This window comes from Caloenas nicobarica, chromosome 3 (assembly GCF_036013445.1).
Source record: "Caloenas nicobarica isolate bCalNic1 chromosome 3, bCalNic1.hap1, whole genome shotgun sequence".
NCBI classification, from domain to species: Eukaryota; Metazoa; Chordata; class Aves; order Columbiformes; family Columbidae; genus Caloenas; species Caloenas nicobarica.
The window spans coordinates 46,352,571-46,378,083 of record NC_088247.1 but is presented as its reverse complement, the minus strand read 5'-3'; the positions used below and the strand labels follow the sequence as shown (position 1 = coordinate 46,378,083).

At 42.1% G+C, this 25,513-nt stretch overlaps 1 protein-coding gene across 2 annotated transcripts in view; it reads right to left on the bottom strand.

Annotated features, from left to right (window-relative positions):
- Positions 1-22,331, bottom strand: part of LIN28B (lin-28 homolog B) — an 84,980-nt gene extending 62,649 nt beyond the window's left edge. The window contains exons 1-2 of one of the 2 annotated variants that reach the window (XM_065632601.1): positions 22,298-22,331; positions 15,068-15,255 (exon numbers count right to left, since the gene is read on the bottom strand). In XM_065632601.1, coding sequence (XP_065488673.1) covers positions 15,068-15,255; positions 22,298-22,331 — 222 coding nt within the window. Of the gene's footprint in view, positions 1-15,067; positions 15,256-15,668; positions 15,700-22,297 lie in introns of those variants that run through there. The other variant, XM_065632602.1, reaches the window with a different exon arrangement.
- Positions 22,332-25,513: the final 3,182 nt, after the last annotated feature.

Genomic DNA, 25,513 nt, shown 5'->3' with positions numbered 1-25,513 from the left:
ACACTTCGCTCAGGTTTCATATGCCCCGTAAAAGGAGGTTGCATTTGTTTGCAAAGTCGTTTTTATTGTGAAAGCTGGGGGGGACGCCATCACCACCCCCACCCCCAGGCTCTGCAGCCCCGGTGGCCACCCCGGCAGGGGGGGCGGCTCGGCCTGGCCCCGGCCTCCTCAGGAGCTCCAGGGGTGACCGATTACCCGCTGGGAAGGCCGGGGGTGCCCCCACACCGCAGAGGGGAGCGGGGCGGCGGGGAGGGAGATCCCCTCTGGAGTCACTTCACTACCACCCGGTTAGAACGCAAGGTGCGGGCGGGGAACCGGCCGCCCTGCCCGGGGGCCAAAAAGCGGCCCTAGGCCGCGGCTGATCGTAACGGGAGCCCGGCGGGGCCGGAGGCGGGGCGGCTCCGCCGGCCAAGGCCAGGCCAGGCCAGGCCGGGCCGCCCGTCCCGCCGCCATCTTGCTGGGCAGCCCCCGCGCCTGCTGCGGGCCTGGGGCTCGGTGCGGCCACGGCTGGTCCCGCCGCCCGGGCTGGGCCGGGCCCGCCGTGTGGGATGCCGAGATAAGGAACAAAGCGTTGGTGCTCCTTGTAACCTCGGCTCAGTTTTAAAGTGCTTACGTCTCTGATGGCCTCCTGTATAAACAGATGCTACCACGGCGCTAGGCACCGTCATATATAGCGGCAAACCTCCGGGGAAAATGGGAAGTAGTTGTGAGCACGCTACGGTTTATTTCCCCATTCTTTAATTCGCATTTGCTCTAGGTTAATTCGCTCAGTGGCCGATGGTAAGCTGGTCCTCCAGCACGGGCCATGGCGCTCAGCCCCGGCACCGCGGCGCACGGCGGCATCAAATCCACCCGCTCCCGCCAGTCAGACCCCCCGACAGCGATTTCTGACGTATCACTATTTCGATTCTCAAAGATGCTAACGCTTCCACTCCTGCACTGTGCGCTAAATTAACTTCTCTTTTGAACAACGCAGTTTGAACGATATTAAGAGCGCGACAAAACGAGCATCTTCGAATCTTCCGCATCAATCACTTCTTCCTTGGGCCGCAGAGTGAACTACCAGGGCAGGACCGCGTTACAAACGGCCCGAGGAAGCGATAGGCGGTGAACAGCCCTGACCCTGTGGCTTCCCCGGCTGGATCGGAGGGGCTGCAACCTGAGCCGGGAGGGTGCGAATTCCTCCCGCCCTCCGGCCGGCCCAGGCGGGGAGAGGCCGCCCTTAAGGAGGCTCCTGCTCCCGCGCCGGCTCCTCCGCCGGGCCCAGCGCTGCCAGGTACGGGGCTCGTGGGGAACAACAAAAAACCAACCAACAAACAAAACAAAAACACCCCCCCCCCCAAAAAAAAACCCCACCAAACCAAACCAAACAACAACCAACCAACCAACATCTCAAAACCAAACAAAAAACCCACCCCACAAACAAAAAAACCCAACTAAACCCAAACACACCCTCTCCTCCCCCCCAACCAACAAAACCAACAAAAACCAACACATACCTCACTTTCAAACACCAAAATGCCTACCTAAACTCTTCCAAGCTTGGCGTTAAAGCTGGTTGTGGGTTTATCCTGCTACATTAAAACAAAAAAAAACCAAATCCTTCCCACCCTGTTTTGCCACTGGCATGAAAAAGAGCAAAATTGAGTCATCTGCCTCCACATCAACCAATCAATAATCTTAATTTTATAAACTTTATAACAGGATTTCAGATGTTTTGTTCACTACAGTGGTAATGCTTTGCTACTGTTTACGTTCACTGTGATGAACTTAGATAAAACTAGGTGTAAGAATAATAACAAAATTTGGCAATGATTTCATTCATGCATGTTTTAAATGAAGTACTAACAGCATTTATCCTGCAGTCCATTATCAGAGAAGTCCAAGACGACTTTTATATTAGAAGCAACCTGCACTACTTGAATATTGCCAACTTACAATAAATACAATATCTACACAAGAAAAATCGTAGCTCATTCTTTGGAAGACCAGAAGCTTTCCTCCATCCGCACTCAATGTAGCACAGCAGAGAAGTCAATAGCAGACCGGCAAATCTTGTCAGCAAGCAGAAAAAAAATCGAGACCCAGAATCTTTACTTTTGCCCCATTCTAGATGCTAATTATATGGATTTGCAATGCACTGATCCAGAAGGGGACTGACGAATATAAAAAGCATTGTCACAATTGCCATCCGTCTCTGCCATTCCTTTATGCAAGAGAATCCAAACTGACCTACATTGTTAGATGTGTTTCCTAAAGTAGGCATCAATACTGTATAAGATGGTTTTTAATTCGTAATGAATATTTTAATTCATAATTAATATTTTCATTGTGGTTTTGCACGATCTCTAGATTAATTTTGCTAATTTCGTTTCTTAATGTAGCATTTTAATGGTAACATTTTATTGCAACATTGTTACCAGAAAGGCCTTTATAAAATTAGTCAAATACATGGCAACTGGACATTTAAAAATGTGAGCATCTGTTTTTGACAAAAAAAAAAAATTCTCTAATAAATGTATTAAAATTATTTTACAATAATGTAACCGGTATTTTTCAACAAACCAATTTTTAAAGGAAATAGCGATTACTATCTTTCATATATATTTAGCATGTACCCATATTGTTTGATAACTTACTCCCACACAGACTTAATAAAAGGAACTGATTTGCTTTTTTTGTTTGTTATCTTAAAATAATTGGCAATGGGATATGAGTGTGCCCACAAGAACAATGTGATACCAAGACATACAAATTTAGATTAACTTTGTTAAACTGTTGGAATTAACAACAAAAAACAACCCATAATAAACTTTCTACATGTTAAGTGGAGAAAGCCATAGAGAAGTATGTATTTTTATCTTCTTACATATTATCAGTAAATAATATCTGCCAAGTTAGTCCTCTCTTAGACCTGAAATGCCAGAAATTTCAAACTTGTTCACAAAATGGCAAAGCTACAGTTAAATTAATGAAGACCCTGGTGAAAATGAACAAAGGAAGCCAATGGAGTCTTTTCTGCTACATAAGATGTAAATAAAGAGGAGTGACATTTCTCTTAAGGCAAACAGTTCAGCTGAATGTGCTGCAAGAAATTTAGATGAACATTCATCTATCATAAGTTCATACAACTAATACTGTTCTAGAATTAGTTTGGGGGCCATTGTAAAGGTTGCAAAGCACTTAAAACACAGTGAAAACAAGTACACTGAATGACAGTTGATATACACAAAACCCCCTCACATTTATTTAATCAAGCTTTTCTGTTTTAAGTACCTAAATTCCCAAATGAAACTGTCAGAAAAAAAATCCTTGGGAGAAATTGTGCATACCTATTGAAGCTTCTTGACTCCTATTTCACTGATTTCACCTGGCTCAGCATTTCATCTCTAAGTAATATTTGGTCCTGAAAAGGTAGCTAAAATATACTGTACTTTTGAAACACAAGTCAGAGAGAACAGAAACTAGGCTAAAGTTTACCAGTTTTAAAGAATTTAACAAATAGATTATATTCATCATCCTAAACCAGAACTACTAGAACAAAATCAATCATTTTATGCCAATTACCTCAATACTTCTCAAGAGAATATAATATACTATATAGGTGCATTTAATGACACCTATTGTGGTCAGTGCTGGTTTAGCTCCATGTAATGGACACACTATTAATAAAGAATAAATACTAATATATATATGGATAAAAGGAAAACAAATTAGAAATATAAAAACATAGTATCGCTTTATATATAATTAAAAATAGTTACTGATTCCCGTATGAAAAAAACCCTATATTAATATGTAGGAGATCCTAGAAAATGTTAAACATTATTGCAGTATCGAACAATGAACACTACAAATAATTTATCTTTGACAAAAGGACACTGCTTCAACTGTAACCATTTTAACAGCCTAATCTTGCTCCGTGCACAGTTCTCACCAGTTGAAGTATTTCTTCCTTAGATGATCATTTATATCTCTGTGAAAATGAACAATAAACCCATTGAAGCATAGAATGAACTATCACTTTCCAATAAACTATCAATAATTGTCGGTAAAAAAGAAACTACTATATTACAAAAATAAAATAATCTGCCATTTAAAAAAATGTATAATTGCCTAATGAAAATAAATTGATGAAGATTAATGTAAAATTTATTTGGGGAAACTCTATCTACCAATTACATTATTAAACGTAAAGATATTTTGTTGCTCAAAGCAGATTGCATGTTAATTCTGAAAAGTATTTGCTGTCTTGCAAAAATGTTATGTAGTCATTAAATGCAAAGACATAAAATGGAAAATGCCTTTTTTTTTTTACAAAAGTCTGCTAATTTCTATTGAAAATCAAATTTAAAGGAAGACTCAGAATGTTTTGAATTTAAATAATTTTAAACATTTTCAAATCTGATAGATCAGATTTTAGAATGTCTAGCAGCTTTTTAAAAATTCTTGACAAAGATAAAAGACTACAGTGCAGGAGAATTAAGCACTCCTTAGAGAAAGATGTGGTGTTTACTGCTGCATTAAGTGTTTGCAAAAGCATGAAGTATCATCCAGAAAAGCCTATTCAAGTTAGTCTAACCAAAGATTTCTATATTCAGATGTACTATATTTCTGCCTGAAAAACTGAATATGATTTTCATCTTGACAATGCACCTTTAAAATCTTTTGCTCCCTTAATATCTGCAGTTCAAGCCCATAGTCCTCTCTTTGTGACTAGTCCTTTAAAGTCAATGGTGACATGCAAAGTTCTCTTTTGAAGCTCTTAATTTCTGATAGTTGTTTATTCATGCATCTCCTTCACACTCAGATCAACCACCTTACAGGTAAGGTCTATCTTTAACAATTACCACTAATTTCTAAAGCTAATTAAAAACACTTTTAAAAACTATTTTATCTTTGTTTCTAGGTTGCAGTAGTTTCTAAACCAGAGTCACAGACAATGAACGGGATGCCCTGCTGAATGTCCTGTTGGTTAAAATTGGCGTGCATGCTACGTAGGGCCACACAGACCCCTATCCAAGAAACCACGCATTCCTTCCAGGGTTAACTTCTACCTTGCATTTCCCATCCATTAAACAGCTCTTGCAAAACACACTAAGCAGAAACATTATACAAATGCGATTTTGAATCATATAAAACAGCTATTACAACATACTTTCTTTAATTAACACACACAAACCTTCAAAACCAAACAATGAAGCAGACAAACAAAGGTTTGGCACAGCCAAATGAGAATTTAATCACTGTAGAGAAGAGCTATTAAGCACTGTGGTGAAATGGAAACTTTTTGACTAACTGCATTTACAAATATTTGAGGACCATATTATGCCTCCAAATCTGTAAACTATCCACCCTCTCCTGTCTGAACAGAGGGTCGACTACTCCCCCCTCCCTGTAAGTCATTGCTCTCCCTTCTATTTGGGTAGGATCTCTGCATCGCAAATAGAGGGGCCCAGGAAAAAGGCAGATCCTGAAGGACTCTGGAGGAGGATTCCCATCCTTCCCCTACTGAACACAGACATACAATTCTGCAGTTAAAAAGTTTTTCAGAAGTTTTCCCAATACCTACCACATCCTATTACCCCTGCCAGAAACCAAAGGCCCTGTACAGGTGGCCCCACCTGTCTCTAGATCACTGAAGAGCTGTTCAAGATCTCAAGGCATTTTCACTGCAAGGGTGAACTTCATTCCCCTTCAACAGAACCTGCCTTGCACCCATAGTGAGGGGTCTTTTTCACACGGGGAGCATCTTCGACCCGTCTTCCCTCCTGTGAGGGAATAATTCGGGACTGAGCAATGTTTCAACAGAAACATGAAAAAGACCACAACATTATCAGAGTTTTGCATCAAAGCAACCTGACAGATTAGTGGCCAGGCAAATTTAGGTTAGACATTAAATATTACACATCCACAGTACAAAAAAAAAGTAGCATACTGTGAAAAGTATATACAAGTTACATAAAAGCCAAGTTCACGCATACACATGACGTTAAGTTGTATCATTTTAAGTTAACTTTTAATGAAGCAGCACTGACCCAAATCCCAGCTTACTACTCTACATTTTAGGCACTGTCCAGGGAACAAATCAGATCACAATACAGCCCTCAAGTTTTTGAGCACAAAAAGCACATTTACATACTTAAAAAACAAAAGGACGTGAACTACATACTTCCAGTAAGAACATTCATGTAAGATACTTAAAATTCACTTCTAATGCTGATTGCTTTGTTGAACAAGTTTCACAGGTCAGTGAGACCACTTCACGTGAGAAGACTGGGCAGAGCTTGGCCTGTCAGGTCTGCAATATGCCCAGGAAAAGAAGGGATGTCATGCTTTCATTACATTAAGGACGAGTTTTAGTTTAGTATTGAAATCAGTCTCAAATTTCCATTCACCTGATGTACTACTGATTTTAAAATCTGGGGGAGAGAGTAACAAACAGGTTTGTGAATAATTCTTCTTATTCCGCTTTAGTGTCAACAATGGCTAATTTTCAAGATGTGCGAACTATGTGTCTTAGGCCAGGTAACTAAACAGAGTAAGACAGCAATATATATCTGTTAAATACAGGGGCTAGTTTGGGGTCTAATCTAAAGTCTACAGAAGCCAGCTTGGGTCTATTAGGTACATTCTAGATTAGAACTTTTCTTTATTTATCGTATTTCCAATATAACAAGTCTAAGAATATTCAGAAATTACTACACATGGTCAGCAGAGGCTTTCTAAAACACTGTATTTCCACTAAGATTGTATTATTACAAATAGCCCATAAAACCAACCAACACTTTGATTACTAGCTTGCAAAACACAGTTGTAAAATGAAATAAAACTTTTAAAAAATTATAGCACATGTGCATTATTAAGAGATCTTTAAAGACACCTGTACTTTGAAAAAAATACAAGTTCATGCTTATTCTAATCTACTTAAAGTACGCAAGGGCTATCACTTTTACTCTCAGTTTCAGTCCAGGTATTCTTTTGGTGCATGTATTTATGTAACCATAAACAAAGTCATAACATGAATGTTAAAGTAGCCTCAAGTGGCACTATAATAAAAGCAATCTAGGCAAAAAAAAAAAATCCCTCAACGCTGCGTATCTATAAATTACCATGACTAATTAGAAGAGAGCCTCTCTGGGAACAGATTATCTTTGATGGGAAAGCGACTATCAGCTATATTCATGAGACGTATGGATTTATGAATGTAATAACATCAGTGTTTTCTTACAGAGTATCATAGTAGTCATGGAATATTACTCAAATTTTGTAGACAAATTCGTACACTCCAAATACTGATTATACATGCATTCACTCAGATTTTACCTGTTAAACAAATTTAACAGATGAAAATACTAACCTGTGATGCTAAAAAAAACCCCAAAAAAACCCAGCAAAACAAGCTTTTCAGCCTCTCTCCTCCAAAAAATGTAATTCTAGCACTAAATTAGAACTTCAGAATAAAAAGTATCTGTGTGATTTGCTTGGCTCCTGCAATGATAATAGAACAAGGATATTCTACATACTCTCAGACAAATAAGTTTTCAAATGTACTGATGTATTTAATTTTCAAAGTTACACATATGGAATAAATAGGGAGCTATACTTTTCAGATTATCAACAAATTTCACTAAGATCTCATCTATCTGCTAAAAAGATATCCAAATTATTACGAACATGCCCTGTAAATATACTTATGTCTGTTCTGTAGAAGAAACACACATTATTTTAGTGAAATGAAAAGTTATCCTAATTTTTTTTGTTTTATAAATAGTACTGTTTTAAAACTGCAATTCAAAATATTTCAATGCCATAATTGAATTGTAATCAATAAACCAAGAAATACTAAAAAAGAGAAACGTATAAGACTGAAGTGTGACCCAAAATATTCCTGAAACGTTCCACCTCCAAGGAGAGCTCAGATGCTTGTACTCATTCCAATGCCCACAAGCACTTTTTTTTCTTGAAAAGTCACTAACACTTTTGTTGTCTCTCCAGCCTCAGCTCAAGGTAACACCAGTATTCTGCTGTTTTGCATCAGAGGAAACTGCAGTTTCATTCACATTTCTGCTACAGCATCTTCCAGCTCTCTTTCCTCCTACACTGTCCCCTCACCCTGGCAGCTGCTTGTTTGCATCCTTGGCCACCCTCCCATGGTGCCAGCACTGCCCCCTCTTATTTGTGGGGACCATAGGGTTTCTCTGATACAAAAAAAATGATAAAAATCAGATATGAAAACCAAAATTTCCCCAGCTGGGTTTGCCATGCAGCTTCACAAGCATTTATGCTAGCCCAACAGGGAGAGTGCTATAAAAGCTCTCGGAGCTTACTTGGGCAGCAGCAAAGTAAACGTAAAATCATGGCCATAGGACTCTCACCAAGAAGAGTGGCTGTAGGAGTTTCAACCTCCACCTGTTCACCACGCTGCTACTGCAAAGCCAACTCAGCTGCTTGCAAGAGCAGCTGCTGACCTGCTGCACATTACAGCTTTGCATGTTAGGAAAAAAAATCAAAATCTGTGCCAGTTTTCCTTAATACAGCAGACTGTAAAACTTGCAGGGGTTTCCACAGCTGCTCCCCAAGCAGCTGAGCCATCGCTGGAGTGGGGATCTGGAATTCCCTCTAGCGACCTATCTCCCAACAAGTTAACCCCCCCATTTTAAGTCAGGACCAAACAGAATAACCTGAGGAAAAAGGCCTGGACACCAATTTCTCTAACTAAATATGCTCCAGCAATCAGGAGCCCTTCCCCACCTTCCATGCAGAGATGTTTACTGACACTCTGCTGATGTAAAAGCAATTTAAGGATTCACTGCTTTTGCCAGTGACATCCAGCAAGCAAAAGCTAGTCCAGACCTGTCCTGAGCACTCTCCCTTAGAAAGGGCTAAGTATCACATAATTCTATCCATCATAGAAACTTTTAGCTGATTTAACAAAAGGGTAAAAAAGAAAAAAGGACCCTTAAATACAGCAAATGAAAAATGTAAACATTATGTCCTTATTTCTATGTGTTCGCCTGTCTCTAGGCTCCTAGGATCTTACTTAAATTATACCTTTACAGTCACTTTTATACATCTTTGTGGAAACTGATGGGCCTAATTTTCCTTCTGTTGATAATTAGTGGGGAAAGATGGCAGGCTTCTACTAAGAAGGGTTACATACAGTGGATGAATTGAACAATATCTACATGGGAATATACTTTGTAAAGAGCCTAAAACAAAACTCTAGATGGGTCTAAGATATACTTACTACATCAGCAATGTAGTTGCAAACCAGGACAAGCAACAATAACAACATTTTTTCACAATTTGACAATTCATTTCCTTTTAGCTTTGGTTCATGTATCTGCTTTGATATCTTAGGTTTGTGCCCCAGACAAAATATCCTCTTCCTTCCAGTATCCCAACCCCTGTGCTCAACTTCCTCAATCTTGGAGAAAAAGAGGATAGCATGCTCTGGAAAGGGTGTACTTACTGCTCTGCCAAAGAGGGAAATCTCTCTTAAGACAAAACAGTTCCATTGCAGACCTCTGACTTTGGGCCGCCTGTGATTTTTTCTTGCCAATATTTAATGTTTAAACTTCTTCAGCAAAATCTGATCTGGTTCACCACAATTTAGGTTTAATAGGACTTGCCGTTCACTTAAATACTACACACGTCTATTGATAAAAATGCACTGTAATGTTTGGTTTAGATGTAAGTGGATGAAATCTGGAAGGTATTTCCACATATGGTGGCTCCATAACTTAAATACCAAATTACAAGTTTCTTCAGACAAACATCTTAAACCATCAGGCTCTCAGTGAAGTATTTTGCCATCTGTCTATGCATCCACAGGTAGGACTTGAAATGTAGGACTGGGCCTAATTAATAGCCAAAACCAAAAAAGTCTGTATTGCTCCACGCTACAAATCCACAGACCCCATAATTTAAAGTCGTTTTTTTTTCTGTATGCTCCAGCTCAGCTGTTGAGTGCCAAAGCTTGGCTCCAGATCTCCAACAGTTACCCATTACAGATTCTACAAGTGTTGGGGCTGCTGAGCAGACTTTAACACCCACATCTTTAGCGTAGGTCTGATCTCTGCCGGATCTCTGACACACACACTCACTGCAGAGACACGTTTACTCCCCATTCGCTTCCTTCCTCAGCTTCCCTCTCTAAATCCTGCTAGTACTTTTGTTTTGATTAGGACTGGGCTTGCCTGGTCCCCAGCAGAAGTCAAAGATGACAAGTCTGTAATAGCATACTCTGCATGGAGACTTCTGTACTTCAAAGGGGCATTGCTATGCCATATTTAACAATAGGGAGCAATGCAATATTGATCCCACTTGCTTGCCCAGAACTTCCAGTTATCTTGAGCAATTAAGTAGCTTTTTACAGGCTCCTAATAACATGGAAATGGAAGAGATGTGCTAGATGAATTAGCTTGTCCTTGCAAAAGCACATATCACGTGTCACAATATTAGAAAGTCAGCATTCAGCATATCATGCCATACTCAACTTTATACTAGAAAAGGTAGTTCAACTGTGGCTAAAACACTAGGAATTTAAAGAATAAGCATCTGATTCATCATCAAAAAGGATGGTCAGTCAAATTAAGGGGAGAGACTTTTCAGATGCTGCTTACATGTCTAATTTCCCATTTATTCTTTTGTTTACAATTATAACCGAATAGTCTCTGTAATTTCCCCTCCTTCTTTTGTTATAGGTACTTGAACAGAAAGAGGAAAATTTATAATATTTGTCTTTCAATGAAAGAAAACCATCTCCCACTTTTATCAAATCTTATAATAACCGTAACTTGCAGCAAAGAGTAAGAAAGTTCAGATGAAAGTGAAAAGTTTCAAACCAGCCATGTTCCTTTTAATGAGAAAACAAAATACACCAACTCCTGCATGCTGCTCCTCCCTTCCTTCCTCTCCCCATCTCATAAAAGAGTATCCCAAACAAGGATCACGTTTAAGGTCCCAGTTCAGAAATCCTATATCGATCCCTTGACACAGTAAGAATTTTGGACTACAGAGCCAGGTCCCAACAAACATCTTCTAAACTGAACAATCCATCTCATCCTGAAAGAGCACATTACTCAGAAACAGAACATAAAATTATAACCCTTGATATTCACAACCATGTATTGTGTCTATTTACATCCAGCACCCTACCCTTCATTATCATCTTTAACATCTGGGCTTCATGCTAAGTAAAGGAAAAGAGATATTTTTCTAACATGAGTCCATATAAAGCATGTGCAAAGAAGAATCTGCAGCATTTCTGCCTTACTGCCAGCATCCAAAAAAGTTGTATGTATCTAAATTGTGTGTACAATTTTGAACACGCAAAAAAATTTCAACTAACATCATCCTTTTCTCTGATTTTATAAAACTTGAGCTCTTCTTAGTTCTTAGCAATGAAGATATTTTCCCATGTGCACCACAAAAGGTTTCGCTCACTTCACCTCTCCACTTTCCTTTACCCTTGGACAAATAGATCTTTTTCTAAAATTTAACAAGAGCTGTTCACACATAACTATGTGCAGAATTCACATCATAAAAAAGTAGCAAGCTGTATTATTCATTCCACGCTAACCTATTAAAACTCCAAATGACAATACTGAGACAAATTCAGTAAGGCCCACATTCCTTGGATTTAAGAGAGTTCCACAGGACTAACATTGCTACTATTCATTTTTTTGTAAAAAGAAACACAGTGGATTAGGCACACTGCTGCACTGGACATGGCCGGTCTTCAAAAAATTGAATAGTTTTTAGGACTTGTAATTTTTATATGACACTGAATTACTCAAACACATGACTTAAAGATGTAAGTTGTATCAGCATAAAGCTAAAAGGACAAGAATGCAGATGTTTGTAAGTGTACCCTACTTACATTGTGCACAAAACCACAGATGATGGATGCACGTATATAATGGCTGATGTGTTTCTACCTTAAATAACGTATTTAGCTCTACGCGCTTCATTACCAGAAGGGTAACAACAACCTGAAGGTAGATCAGAGATCAATCAAAATGATTAGTGCTGAAGGAAGGACTTAAAAAGTAGAGTTAACAACAGCTGTTTCATGAACAGAACTTTCATTGGGTGAAGAGGATGAGAAGTCCAAACAAAAGGATCATCCTCTAAAAATACATCAATATATAAAATTAGTGAAGCACTGACTTCAGAAAAAATGTGACTATAATCTGCACACGACCATTGTGAAACTCCAAGAAGAAAGCAATATTATTTACTGCAAGCTCTAAAGTCTAGGTATAATGAGCTTAAATTATTACAGGAATTTTGAGTCGACATCCAGTAAGCAAGATCTCATAAACTGGGCATAACCTCACCAAGAAAAGGCAAGATAAGGCAGTAAAAATATTGTTGCAAGGCTGAAGCTAGCTTTGACAAGACTTGGACTAAATAAGATAGAAGCTTCTTTCCTCTGCTTAGACTGTCTGATTCTATAAAATGATACTAGTAGCTACAAACATCGCAGAACAAGTGAATGCATGCAACACTACGTGTACACACTTAAATGACGTGTTTTCAAAGCAGTTTTGAACAGTAATATTTTCTTTCAACAGATTAATAAATAACATCTTTGCCTTGAAAAGGCCTTTTCACATGAGTAAATTTTTCAAATTAATGAAACTAGTAAGAATAGGGCCCAATCACTGGTCAGGCAACACACTCTGTTGTACAAGCAGCACTGTTAAATAACATCACCGATTTAAAGACATTTTTATACTCTGCCTGCTACTGTTATGACTGATCGGCTACTCAGCTTAACACAAAGCATTCTCTATAGAAATATAAATTATCTAAAATGTGCTTTGAAATGAAATAGATACTGCTTTCCCCCATTACATTAAACAGAAAAATTCTGCTTTTGACTGACGGAAAGAAGATGCATCTCATCATGAAGTTCATGTGTATCCCAGATTGCATCAGAAAGAAAAAAGGTGAGAAACATATTTTCTTTGTCGTAAGAGCAATCCATTGCAGAATACTAGTAACTTCACTCAGCAAGACGTATCTCCAAGTAATACTCAAAATGACTGAGGTGCAGAGTTTATGTGCAATGAAACACACTATTTTTCACTGTATTTTACACTGTGATATGTCTTAGAAAGTATTATCAATAAATTGTAGATTATTAAAGTGTAAACAAGCATGTCTAACATTTTCTTCTTGTCTCCTCTTTTAGGGGACACACTGAACAGTGACTTCCAAATTTATCACATACTTTTAAAATTATTTTCTATGACTACTTTTCATTATGGAACAGCACACCTTGTCTAGTATCACTTAAATGTATCATCATATCATGCAGTTCAACACTCCGCTATTTCCACAGCTCTAAGAATAATCTTTGTTTCCAAATGTGTTTTTTTATTAACACCAGTGCTATACTTCAAATGTTTGTTTTCCATTATTTGGGAAGAAAAAAGAATGACATGCATTAACAAGAAATTAGATGAAGAAAAAGGTTTTTTATCTATAAAGTAAATTTACAGAACTGCAAAGAGCAGTTTCATGACTTAAAAAGGTACAAAGAAGGGAAGGGAGGAAAACAGGATGAAGAATGCTCCTTCTTCGGTAAGTATTTCATTCATTTGGCTCTAAAAAGAAAAAGCAGCAGCAAAGAGGGGAGCACCTTGTATACCAGTACAAAGCAGGAAATGTAAGAATTTAGGAAGTTCACTATTGGATTCACTTTACGTAATTCCAAATGCAAGCAGCTAATATTGATGTGCAGGGCCTTAGGCGTAGGGTACATATAAGATAGCAAGATCAGAAATCCAGTCCACTGCAAGGAGCAAGGCAACATGCCACTGCGGCAGCACTCATCTCTCTAAGTTTCAGTCGCGTTTTTATTAACCTCATGAAAGGTGTATTATTAATATTTTTAAAAGCCTGATGAAAGCTACCAGAAAATATGGCCGGGCCATCAAGTGGAACATTAAAAGGGAGTCACTATTTAATCATGGCACAGTCCCCTGCCCCGCCATTGCAAACGTCATAGAAAATGGACAACCACGTAAAAAGTTAAGATGCCTTTTGACATTCCTAACACGGCCCTAGCGAAATCCAAAATGGTCTCTTTACCTGATACCACACTTCTGTTCTCTGATCACAGAGAAGATGGGTAACATTCAAAATAGTGTTGTTGCAACTGGAGACTAACAGAAGGACCAGGGAAGGTCTACACGTGCTCCTTCTTCACAAACCACACTACAGACCTTGGGAAAAGCTCCATCATAATCTTGTATGTATCTTGCACCCAAAACTCCTTTGTGTGAAGGCATTCATACCAGCTTCCACTTTCAAAATACATGTTCATGCTGCTATGCTTAAAAATAAAAACGACAGCCACAGGCCCCTTCTCTCCCAAACAGCCTTACAGAGGCGCTGCTTTTGGTCCGATTCCTTAATCATTCTTTTTTTTTTTTTTTTCTAGAAAGGAATATTTAAAAATCAACCAACCAAACGACAGGCACACTTCAGTGTATCACCACAGGGACACCCTCAGGTCTGAATTACTGCAAAATAACACTATAATTATGTCTCAGTTTCACTAACTAATCTCAGATGAGCTTTTAAAAAGCAATTCGAGGTTTACATGAAAGGCATTTAAAACTCGTATTCAAATGCTATCTGAATGAAAACCGGCATTTATTTATCCTTTTCAGAAATTAATTTTAATCAGTTTCCAAGGAAAGGCATATCTGCTCCTGATCTATCTCATGACAAATAATAGATCTTGTTAAAATGAAGTGTGATATTTGAAAATAAAAGCACAGGAGAAGTTTCTAACCATGGAGGAAGATATAAAGAAACAACATTATCCCTTTGCACAAATCTCCAGCCACAGAGACTGAGCACAGCCTAATGACCTTATTTACTCAAATTGTACACTGCCAACAAAACCACTACCTAAGGCAACTTTTTAATTGCAGATATACCTAAATACCTAGGAAAAATAGGTTACTTCACATGAAACCAGAGTCCCACTGAGCTCAATCAAATGTGGCAGGCTGAGATGGAAGACAAAAACGGGTCTTACTTGGTGTACAAAGACATCAACTGGAGACTCCAAGGGGCTTCCCTCTCGGTTGCTCATGGAGATGAACCCGAATCCCATTCTCACATTGAACCATTTGCAATGGCCGGTTCCGTGCAAAACCTGGGATTCCTCCTCTTCTTCCTGCTCCGGCAACTTCCCGGGCTCGTCTCCACCTTTACTCGCCCCTGCTGAGGAAGAGGGAAAGGCGGGGGGGAGGAAGGGGGGGAAGGGGGGAGAAAAAGAAGGAAGGGGGGGGGAAAGATGCATAGCAAAGAGTTAAATTCTGGTAACATCCTTTTGCCACTGTATACAGGAGTTACTACAGAAGAAACCGAAAAAAAAAAAAAAGGCAAACAAAATCAAAAAGCAGACGGCGAAAAGAGCCTAATTTTTCCTAAATCCTAAAATAAACAACCTTCTCATCAAAATACGTGAAAAAAAAAATAAAATAAAATCACCGGAGGTTACAGAGAGGAAACACTGTGTACAGAGGCTCTCCCGCTCTCTTTGCCCAGGCCAGCCCACGTTTCTGTACATACGTGTATTTTTCCATTTAACTCCATCTTTCAGCCACATTACAGCACGGAACGCGATACTTTACTTGGATATTGCTGGTTTAAGACCGATCCCATTTCTCAACAAAAATTCTCAGCCCAATTAGTCTATCCTCGCAAGGCGCAGGACGGGGTGGCGATGGGGGGAGGCCGGCCGAGGAGGGGTGGAGGAGAGAGAATAAGCAAAATTGGGTAGATTGCACAACTGGTTATTGCACATGCAGCGCCGAAACCACTATTTTCCACCGTGTAGCCATCCCTCCTTGGAATAAACTTTCGATTAAAGTTGGGACAGGTGTACGGCCGTTTTCTCATCCCACCACTGCAACTGTGCTTAATCAAACAGGAACAATTCAAACAATAGCCCCCTGAAAGCTTTTCAAGTTGTGAATCGGTGTGGGCGGTACGGAACAGTTTCTGAGCTGGGTAACAATGGGTTTGGAGAAAGCCCCCTTGCGCGAGCTGCTAAAAAAGGGTAATGCATAGTTGGGTTAAAAGGGGGGTGGGGGGAGAGGAGAGGGAGAGAGCGAGCGAGCGAAAATCATAGTAAAACAATAGAAAAAGAAAATTAACCTTCGGCCATGTTGCCCCACGGGCCCTCTGCTCCAAACTCGTGAGATGAAAACTTTCCCTGTGGATCGAAGTGGTCTTCTGCATTAATCTAACATCCTGATTTTCAACGATCGCAAATTTAGCTCGCATGGTCTAATGTGCTTTCCCTCTTTTGATTTTTCCCCTTCTCTCTCGCTCCGTTTCTGGCCCCCTGCGCACACGTGACTTGCTCAATTACATGCTTTCTTGCTACTAATTTCACATCGGATCCTTAAGGGGTTGGCAGGAGGCAGGAGTAGCCAATCGCCATTTCAACTAGGCTGACACACCAAAATAATTTATGAATGAACAAGAAATTTCCAACGCGGCTTTTTTTTTCGACAGCTAATCTGCACGCGTCTTTACGGGAAATCGAGATGACGTGTTATTGTGGGCTTTCTGCACTCCCGTGCGTGCACAAATACGTAGGAAGATCCGTGTGTTTCTAGATACAGCCCAGAGAACAACAAATATATGCAGAGGCGGATATGCCGATGAGATTATTAGGGTATCTGTGCACGCTCGAGGTGGGGTACGCGTACACGCACGAATGCGAGATGGTTACAAATGAGATATAGACATGGGTACAGACATGCACTACGTATGTTGGCATCAGCGTGTGTTACCGTCTGCGCAAAATACGGGCATATGTATAACCGGATCGCCGCTTCCACCTGAAGAAAAGCCGCCCGAAGCCCCCGCAGCGCTTCTGCCTCTCGGCACCGTCTTCTCCAGGACTGGCCGGAGCTCCTGCGGCGCTGCCGACGCCAAGGCTGGGTCCGTGCCCGGCACAGCCCGCGTCCCGGGGCGAGAGGAGAGGCGGGGGGGTAGATATCTGCCTCGCCCGACCCCCGCGTGTGTGTGTATCTACGTGCGTGTGCCGCGGCTGCCGGGCGGCCGCCACCACTCACGCCTGTGCTGCACGCTACTAATTTCGCATTCAAATTAAAACCGCGCCGGAAAGGCGATATCACCTTAATATGGCTCAGAATGTGCGGAGGTTTAGCGTTTCAAAACATTTCTGGAGGGGGATGGGGCGAGGAATAGTACTTCACAGGTTTCTCCGCCATCTCTTTCCGGGGGAGGGGATGTGATTAATGACTTCCTAAATAAGAGCCCAGTTTTCAAGTCTACTATTGGAGTGAACCTCAATCAGCAGCGATTGTTCCCCAGGAGCGCAGCGGAGAGGGAGAAGAGGAGGAGGACTACTGACAGAGAAAAGGATTTGCTGGAGAGGAGGAAGGAGAGGGAAAAAAAACCCCAAAAAACAAGGGAGGAAGAAGACAAAGAGAGGAGCAATAACGCTGACTGGGGAGTGCTGTTTTAACTCTTCACTGTCAGCGGGAGGGGGGATGTAACTCGGAAAATAAATGCGTTCTGTGTAACGGGCTTAGTACCAGCCTGAGCGCACCCCCTTACAAACGCACTCCCCTTCGGCTCTCGCAGGTACACAGATAACAATGTGCTCGCAAGCCCCTGCTATTACTGCACTTACGGTCAAACGTTTGTTTTAAAAAAAATTTTTTTGAAACGCAAAAAAAAAATCCTAATTAGGTGAGATTCCGTTTAGTGTTTCATCTGTCTCCGGTGGAAAGGCGCAGCTGAAGGTATGAACTCATCAGATTTTGCCTTTTTTGTCCTCACCACCACCTACTCGGATATAACCTCACTTTACATCCAGTATTGTATAACCTTTAAACGTTGCCTATATCTTGTTAAAACCTGGGCTCAATTACTTTCTTGTTAAACCCCCTTCCTCCTCCTTCTCTCCCCCTCACCCCCCGGCATCCTCTCTTATCCTAAGGACACACACAAACAAAAGCCAAGCCACAAACCGACCCGTGCAGGACCTGAATACAAGAGGTTTACGCATTTGCAAAGCACTTGCTGTTGTTTTGGAAGTGGCGTCGATCAGTCTGCCCAATTAAGAGGGACGCCTTTGCCCCGATGGGCCTGTTTACTCTTTTTGTTGCCTTTCAGGAAAGCGTAAATTCCCCTGCGAGCGCCTCGTTTCTGTGTGAAATACCAAGGTGCTCGGTTTGATCGTTTGCTAGAAACAAGCGAGGGTGGGCGAAAGTGTACAAATACAAGCAGCTTGGCAAGTGGAGCAGAAGCAGCTTTAAATCCTGAAATTCCTTTGCAGTCTTCAACCGTAAATTTCCTATAGGTTATTTCAACAGTGGAGGTCGACTTCCTACACTGACCTGCCTTACGCATTCGTGCAACAGACCACTTCTTTTTGCTCGTAAGCTCCCTTTCCCCTTTACGATAGCGATTATTTTACAATATTAAATCACCAGTAATTTTATATGCTTGGATCTTATGACCGGGACGATAGCTAATATATTATAAATGTACGAGATTTTAACACACTTGAAGCCCCACCTATGAACAAGAAATTAAGGTTACCAGAAGAAAAAAATGCTCACACCATTTACTTGAAGTGCCCAAGACTACATTTCTTGTAGCAGAATGGCTTATTTATAAAACACGAGCGCTCTCTGCCCCTCCCTTCAAAAATATCGAAAGTATTCTGTTTAATACCGTTTTAAAGGTCTTTTTTTTTTTTTCAGATTGACTTATTCTACCGACATTTGGTATGAAAATTCCTTAGAGGCTAGAATATTGGTTAAACAGATGCAAACGAGTTGATTGGGTTCATTAAATGGAAAATTGCCTTGTTAGCAAATTTCAGTTGAAAGAAAAGTCAGTATAATATGTTCTTCGATGAATAAATGAAAGACTACAAAACCAGGTAAATAAATAAATGTAAAGATACATGTTGCGAGGTATTTCTTACATTGCAAAATAAATGTAGATTTTGTAAAAGGGAGGGGGACCTGCAAAGGGTCTTTACTGAGATTTTTCAGGCCTCCAGTATTAGTGGAATTAAGGTTGGGGTCACTGGACTGGTCACTGGTGTCAGATGTTATCGACTCATTCATTTCCTGCAAGGGACATCAGCCTTTCAAGTTTTGTGGAAGGTAGAGAGCTGTTGCCAGCTGGGAACTCTCCGGGAGGAGAGGAAAAAAAAAAAAAAAGAACCAACTCACTAACACCCTTCCAAAATTCATTCGCAAAGAATCGGGGAAAGGCGGGAGCCAAGGGGATAAAGGGGGGAAAAGCCCTACAGAACAAGCCAGTTCGTGGAAAAATGGTTTAATGGTAATAATTCCGATACCAAAAAAAGATATTTCTATCCTTACATTTCGCGATTTAGATGCTAATTATGGTAAAGACAATTATAGGATGCTCGATCATTGTTTTTCTACATGCACAGTAAGAGTTCGCTTGAAACTATGTAACCAAAACCAGTGGTGTTGCATTTCCAATTTGTCACCTTCCTAAAACTTCTGAAGTCCTAACTCTAGTTTCGTCTATTCCCCTCCCCCCCCTCAAAAGACCGAAACAAAACAGAAAAAAAAAAGGCCAAACAAGTGACCGACCCGCGTGCATTTGAAACAAAACGCGTGTTTTACACTTGAAAGCAGAGCTCGGGGTGCTGCCGCGACTTCCCATTTCAAAGCACAGCCAGCATTTCTCGCCGACGAGCAGGCAGGAAAAGCAGGAACGGCGCCGAGGAACCCCTGCCCCCCTTCATCGTCACTTGGTGGGGCTGGTTGTTTTGAGCCGCGGCTGCCCCACGCACGACAGCGCCGGCCCACGCGCGCCTCTCCCGCTGATGACTGACTAAGATGCCCGTCGTGTTTCCTACACGGGTTTAGCGAAACCGGCTTTTCCTAACGCGGAAGTGGGGGGGTGCTTTCCGGCCGCTTCCTCAGGGCAGAGACCCCTGGCCTGGGGGTCTCTGCTGGTGCTGAGCTCTTCCCGCCAAAACCCTCTCACCTACAGTTTGGGCGCCAAAACCGCCTTCCCTTTCCGCCGCCGTGAAGCGCCCCGGTCGAGGGCGGGGGTTGCCACCGACCCGGCGGGCTTTCATTTCGGCAGCGGCCGTGTCGCTCGGGGGAGGCGGGGGGGGGTGCGGGGGCGGGGTAGGTAGGGAGAGGGGGCCGTTTCCACTCGCTAGTCGCCCCCCCGGGTGAAAAGCGGGGCGCCCGCCGGCTGTGAGGGCTCGCACACCCGACGGCCGCAGCGGCGGGTCCGTCCCCGCAACTTGTTGCCGGCGGGGGCTTTGCCTTTGGTGGTTTATGTTGAACGTTTCCAGAAAATGCGGTTTCTTTCCACCGGGGAATGTGGCGACATGCTTTCCTGCGAATTTCGGAGAGCAGAGTTGGTCGTCCCCAGCCACCGCCCAGCTCTTATTACTCTCTGTATTATGCCTGTGGGATTATTATATTTTTTTTTAACAAAACACCTTTGGGGAGATTAACTTTAAGTACGGGTTGAGCGAGCCCCGCTGCGACCCAGCTGTGCGCTTTCCCTGCCTGGGGAAGATGAGGGACGGGATTTCCTCGACGTGCATCTCCGGAGTATGAAGTTACCAGGTTTATAACGGTGCCGTCGCACCGCGCCCGTTTCGAACGACGACTCTTTTCGGGAAACCCCGTTTTTAGGCGCAGCGGGCGCCTCTCCTCCCCCACACCCCGCCCGCCGACTGCAACTGGAGCACAATTTTGGGAGCCCCCCAGCAGCTGCCCCAGCGCCCCTCAGCCCTCACACCTGCGGTAGGCGCCATCCGCCCTCACCCCCGCGGGCGCGCACGGCTCCCCGGAGCCCGCATCTGCCTTCCTTACGGAGACGGGGCGGCCCTCGCCGGAGGAGTCACGCCGCGGTTTGCAGGCGCCGCTATTTTAATTGACGGCCGGAGCGTGGATTCAAACACGCGTTTTACTGTCGTTTTGCGCTGAAACGAAGAGCGGCGACTGCCGGTGCCGCACCGGCGCGGTCCACCCCCGCTTCTGTGGACCTCTGCCGGCAGCGCCAGCGGTTTGCGAGGGGGATTTATAAAATACTAGAAATCGCTCTAATCCCGCGCGTGATCCGAGGGCAGGAGGACGCGGGAGGCACCCACTCGGAGAGCTCTGCTGCAGGATGTGGTCTCACGTACATTAACTGTCTCTCAGCTATGGATTTGGAACCGATAGCCACCGCTTCCCCGGAGGATTTAAGGAGACTCTAGCCAGTCGTTGTGAGTGACTGTCCGAAGGGGCTAAAACCCCGCAGGGGTGACCCGCCCTTGTAGAGGCAGCGGCCCCAAGTAACCGCGCCGGCGGCCACTTCACTCCCGCCGCGTACGTGGAGGACGAAGAGCGGGCGGTTCCGCGCCTCAGGTGCTCTCGCTCCGGCCCCTGTCCGCGCCCGGTCTCGGTGCCGTGTCCCAGCGGGGCGCACACGCTTCTCGCTGGGCAACCGCCCAGGCGTTCTCGCCCGCCGCACGGCAGCGTGAGCCAGCCCGGCTGTGACACAGGCAGCTCCCTCCGCCCCAGCACACAGGTAAAACCTGACCCCAGCCAGCGCCAGCTCCGGGCTAGTGACCGCCGCACCGAGCGCTCCCCGTTGCACAGGAGCCGGGGCACGGCTGCCTCACAGGGGTTCGGGGCGGCGGGCCCGGCCTCCCTCCCTCGGGCACGCAGCGCCTCTCCGCGGGGGAGCACCGACCCCCGGCCCGCCGCCCTGCGCATGCGCGGCCGGGCCCGTTGGGGACCGCACCCGCCGCGGCCGGGAAAGCCGGGACGGGCGGTGAGCGCTGCCGGTTTGGGCTGCGCTTGGGAGAAGCGGCGTCGCGATCAGAGGGGGCTGCGTGGCGGTAACGCCCGGCCGGCGCTGTAACGTGACAGCGGCATGAAAGTAACTCGAGGAGTTAAAATTGTAGTCGGGGACTGAGATGTGTACGGCTATCGGTACGCACGGTGTGGTGGCAGTCCAAAAGCATGGACGTGTGGGCTCATACAGTTTACGACAGGTATCTGATTGTAAATAAACTTTCCTTATGTAATTGTTTATTTTTCTTACAGAAGCAGAACACTCAAACGACATGAAGCAAGAATTCCAAAGCTTGTGCACAAAATTAGTGATTCCCCTCTCAAGAATTAAATTCATCTGAGTCAGAGGGACAGAGGTGCTGCAGGACCTCAGTTTCACAGATACTAAGTCAGCCATGTAAGACGCTATAGAGAAGACTGACCTGAGCCTGAGGAGACCTTCTTGAATGACCTCATCGTCTTCTGAGGAACCTAAAATCAGAGAGCTGTAGTCAGTACTGTGCACATTTTACCAGAGTACCATATTTAATTACCTCTTCTCCAGTTTAACGGCTCATTAGAAGGCCATAAAATGTCAGGGCATTGACTCTGTGAAGTGACCTGTAAACTTACTGTTCGAGACTTACCTAGCTCATCAGAACCACAATAAGGTAACCAAGGCATAAGATAAAAATCAGCTGCTGCTTTTTTTTTAAAGTGTCCGTAAAAGCATTGCCCCTTTCATTGGTCTCTTAGGAAAGCTATGCAGTTGATGACAAGAGGGAAAAGACACAGATTTGCAGGATATTGGAAAGTGTTCGTTTCCTTTATCAATATTTAATTGCAAGAGGTAACCTAAGAGCTAGTAAGTTGTCTTTACTACACTTAAATTCTACAAATTAAGCAGTCAGACCTCGTGTATGATTTTAAAAAAAGAAAATGATCCTTCAGGATTCTTTCATGGTGAAAATCTTAACGTGATGCAATAGAAAAATGCTTTCAATTATGCCAGTTATAACACTGCAGAGCATAATATATAATAATATTAAATTCTAGGTCTCAATCTGAACAAAACCAATTAGTCAAAAATACAGATGTGTGACTTGATTGAAACTACATGATAGGTGTACTTTTGATCTAGTTGAGCAAGGCCTGGCTAATTTTGTATAATGTCAATTAAAATCTCATTCAGGAAACAAGCACTGTAGATGGTAGGAAGCATGAAGGGAAAGACCTCGGTTCTGGAGTAAGCTTGTAACTGCAGCTGTCCAGTTTGTTTAGTAAATGAAAGATGGATAGGAACACGCACAAACTCACCTGCTATAAGCCTGTCCTCTTGTCACCCTCTACTGTCTTTCGAATGATCTATTTTAACTAAAACTCATGCAAAACAAACACAGAATTGCACTATCCTCCTGTTTAGGTATAAGCCAAATTTTCTTCTCTTTTAGAGAAACATGAGATTTGTCTTTTTCCAGTTTAAGGGCACATCCTGACAGTTATCCTGCTCTCTTACTAAAAAGATGGGATATTCCACTAGGACTGAGCAAAGCCAGAAGAAAAATGACCAAAGACAACTGGGAATTAAATTTCTCTAACTTCTTTTCCCATACGGTCGGTTATCCCTCGTCCTTTCCAACACCAGGAACTGAAAAGGAGATGGTATAATCTTTCTTTTCAATGCAACAAGCTGATTTAGTTCCTCTTCTTTTGTAGTAATTAAGTTTTCCACTGGAACTATGTGGACTTTTGCCTTATATTAAACCTAACTCTACTTTTACACCTTCAGGCATTGAAGCCTAATCTCTTGTGTCTGCTGCTTTGTTCTGCCAACCTGTGGCTATGTGGCTTTTGTGTCTTTCAGATTTACTTGCATTATTTATGCAACATAATGAAATATGCAAGCATAGAGTAAAGGATCCGTTCTCGGCTTTGACATGCAGTCTGCTTCAGTTTATGAAAGGATTAAAAACAAGTATTTGGGGACTCAAATATTTGGGGTGTTGGGACTCAAAGGGGAAAAGTAGAGTTCTTAAAAGCTGTAGCAAAAAACAGCACAAGCTCAAGTTATTCTTGCTTCCAGTATCATTGTTTCATAACACATTTGTGAACATCACATATTTTAGAGTGTCACATAAAGATATCAGATCATTAAGTAGAAAAAAGGAGATGTAATTTTTTTATACAGTAGTTCTTATAAATGGCTTCCCAATATGATACACAAAGCTTGGCACATGGCACATTAGTGCAGAAAAGCCTGGGCATTCCAATTCTACGAACTTATTAAACTAGAAAGTTAAAATGAGAAACTAATTGGCATGTATTTTTACTGCATCCTACTAAAAGCCATAAGAAATCAATCCCCGACTTAAATGGAAGCAGTTTCAGGCTCTGAAATGGCTCATGGTAAAACCCCCTGTGCTTCCTTATGCTGTACAAAACCAGAAAAAAAAGGCATTTTAGTTCTGAAACTATCAAGACATTTGCATCGACTTTGTAAGTGCAAATAACCAAATAAAGCTGTTTAGGAATTACATACTAGACAGCAAGATGTTTTTAGAGAAGAAGTTACTTGCTTTGAAAGCAATCCTTTTAACTACGCATTCACAGCATGTGCAAGGATATTTTAACAGCATAAAAATAATGCAACAGAACACCATAAGGAATTATTGCAGGGTAGGAAATACAGTATCAGTAGTATCAGTTAAAGACACACTGACAGACATTGAGCAAAGGTAATCCACCTTTCAGTACAGGTAGCGCACTGTCTAATTCAGCTTGCTTAACAGCTTATATAGTTTATTTTTTGACAAACTATTGGTCAGTTGAAAATAATAGTAAGTCTATACCTATTTAAAATGGAAACAAAATATCTTTGATAAGCATTGTTTTGAATTCATTAGCTTGAGTAAGTTTGCTGCCAGAAGATTCAGAAACATAATTTCATTGGATAAAGGTAAAGCAGAAGTACATAGTTACCTCTTATCAATAAGTTACATGCTTTCCTCCAAAAATAAGTTGAAAATAAAAATTCAGATGTTAAACCTGTTTCTTTCAGAGTCACTTGTAGCCAGGGAACTCATTTTTTTCCACAGAGTAAAGGCAGCAGTATTTTTTTGCTAGATACTCTATGATCAGAGTGCAGAAGAACTACAGAAGAAAACCCACCAGTACTTTATTTTACAACAAACAAGTATGATAGTGATGCAAAGGAAGAGGGGGAAACACTCCAATGTTAAAGGAGCTCTTTTAGTTAACTCATCAGGAGTGAAGGCTTAAATGGATGAATGCTGCCAAGTATATATAAAATTTAAAAACTCCCTCTACAGAACCCAAGCATAGAAAGAGCATAAAACATCATCTTTTAAAACATATACACACACACATTGGTCAGATCTATTAATCTACAAAACACATTTTGTAATTAACAAACTTTGCTGTCTATCTTTTGAACCAGTCGGTAAAAATAAACTAACACTTTATTTTTTACAGTTCTTGATTGCTGGCTAGAAGCACTATGCACACAGGATTTTGATTTCCAACATCACAAATGACTGTTGTCTTATCCTCTGAATTACCTTGGTTTAAGAGTATGTACATGAGTTCCTTAATGGATTTAATCCTGAGATGTTTTCATTGTTTTAACTGTCTTTTCCTTT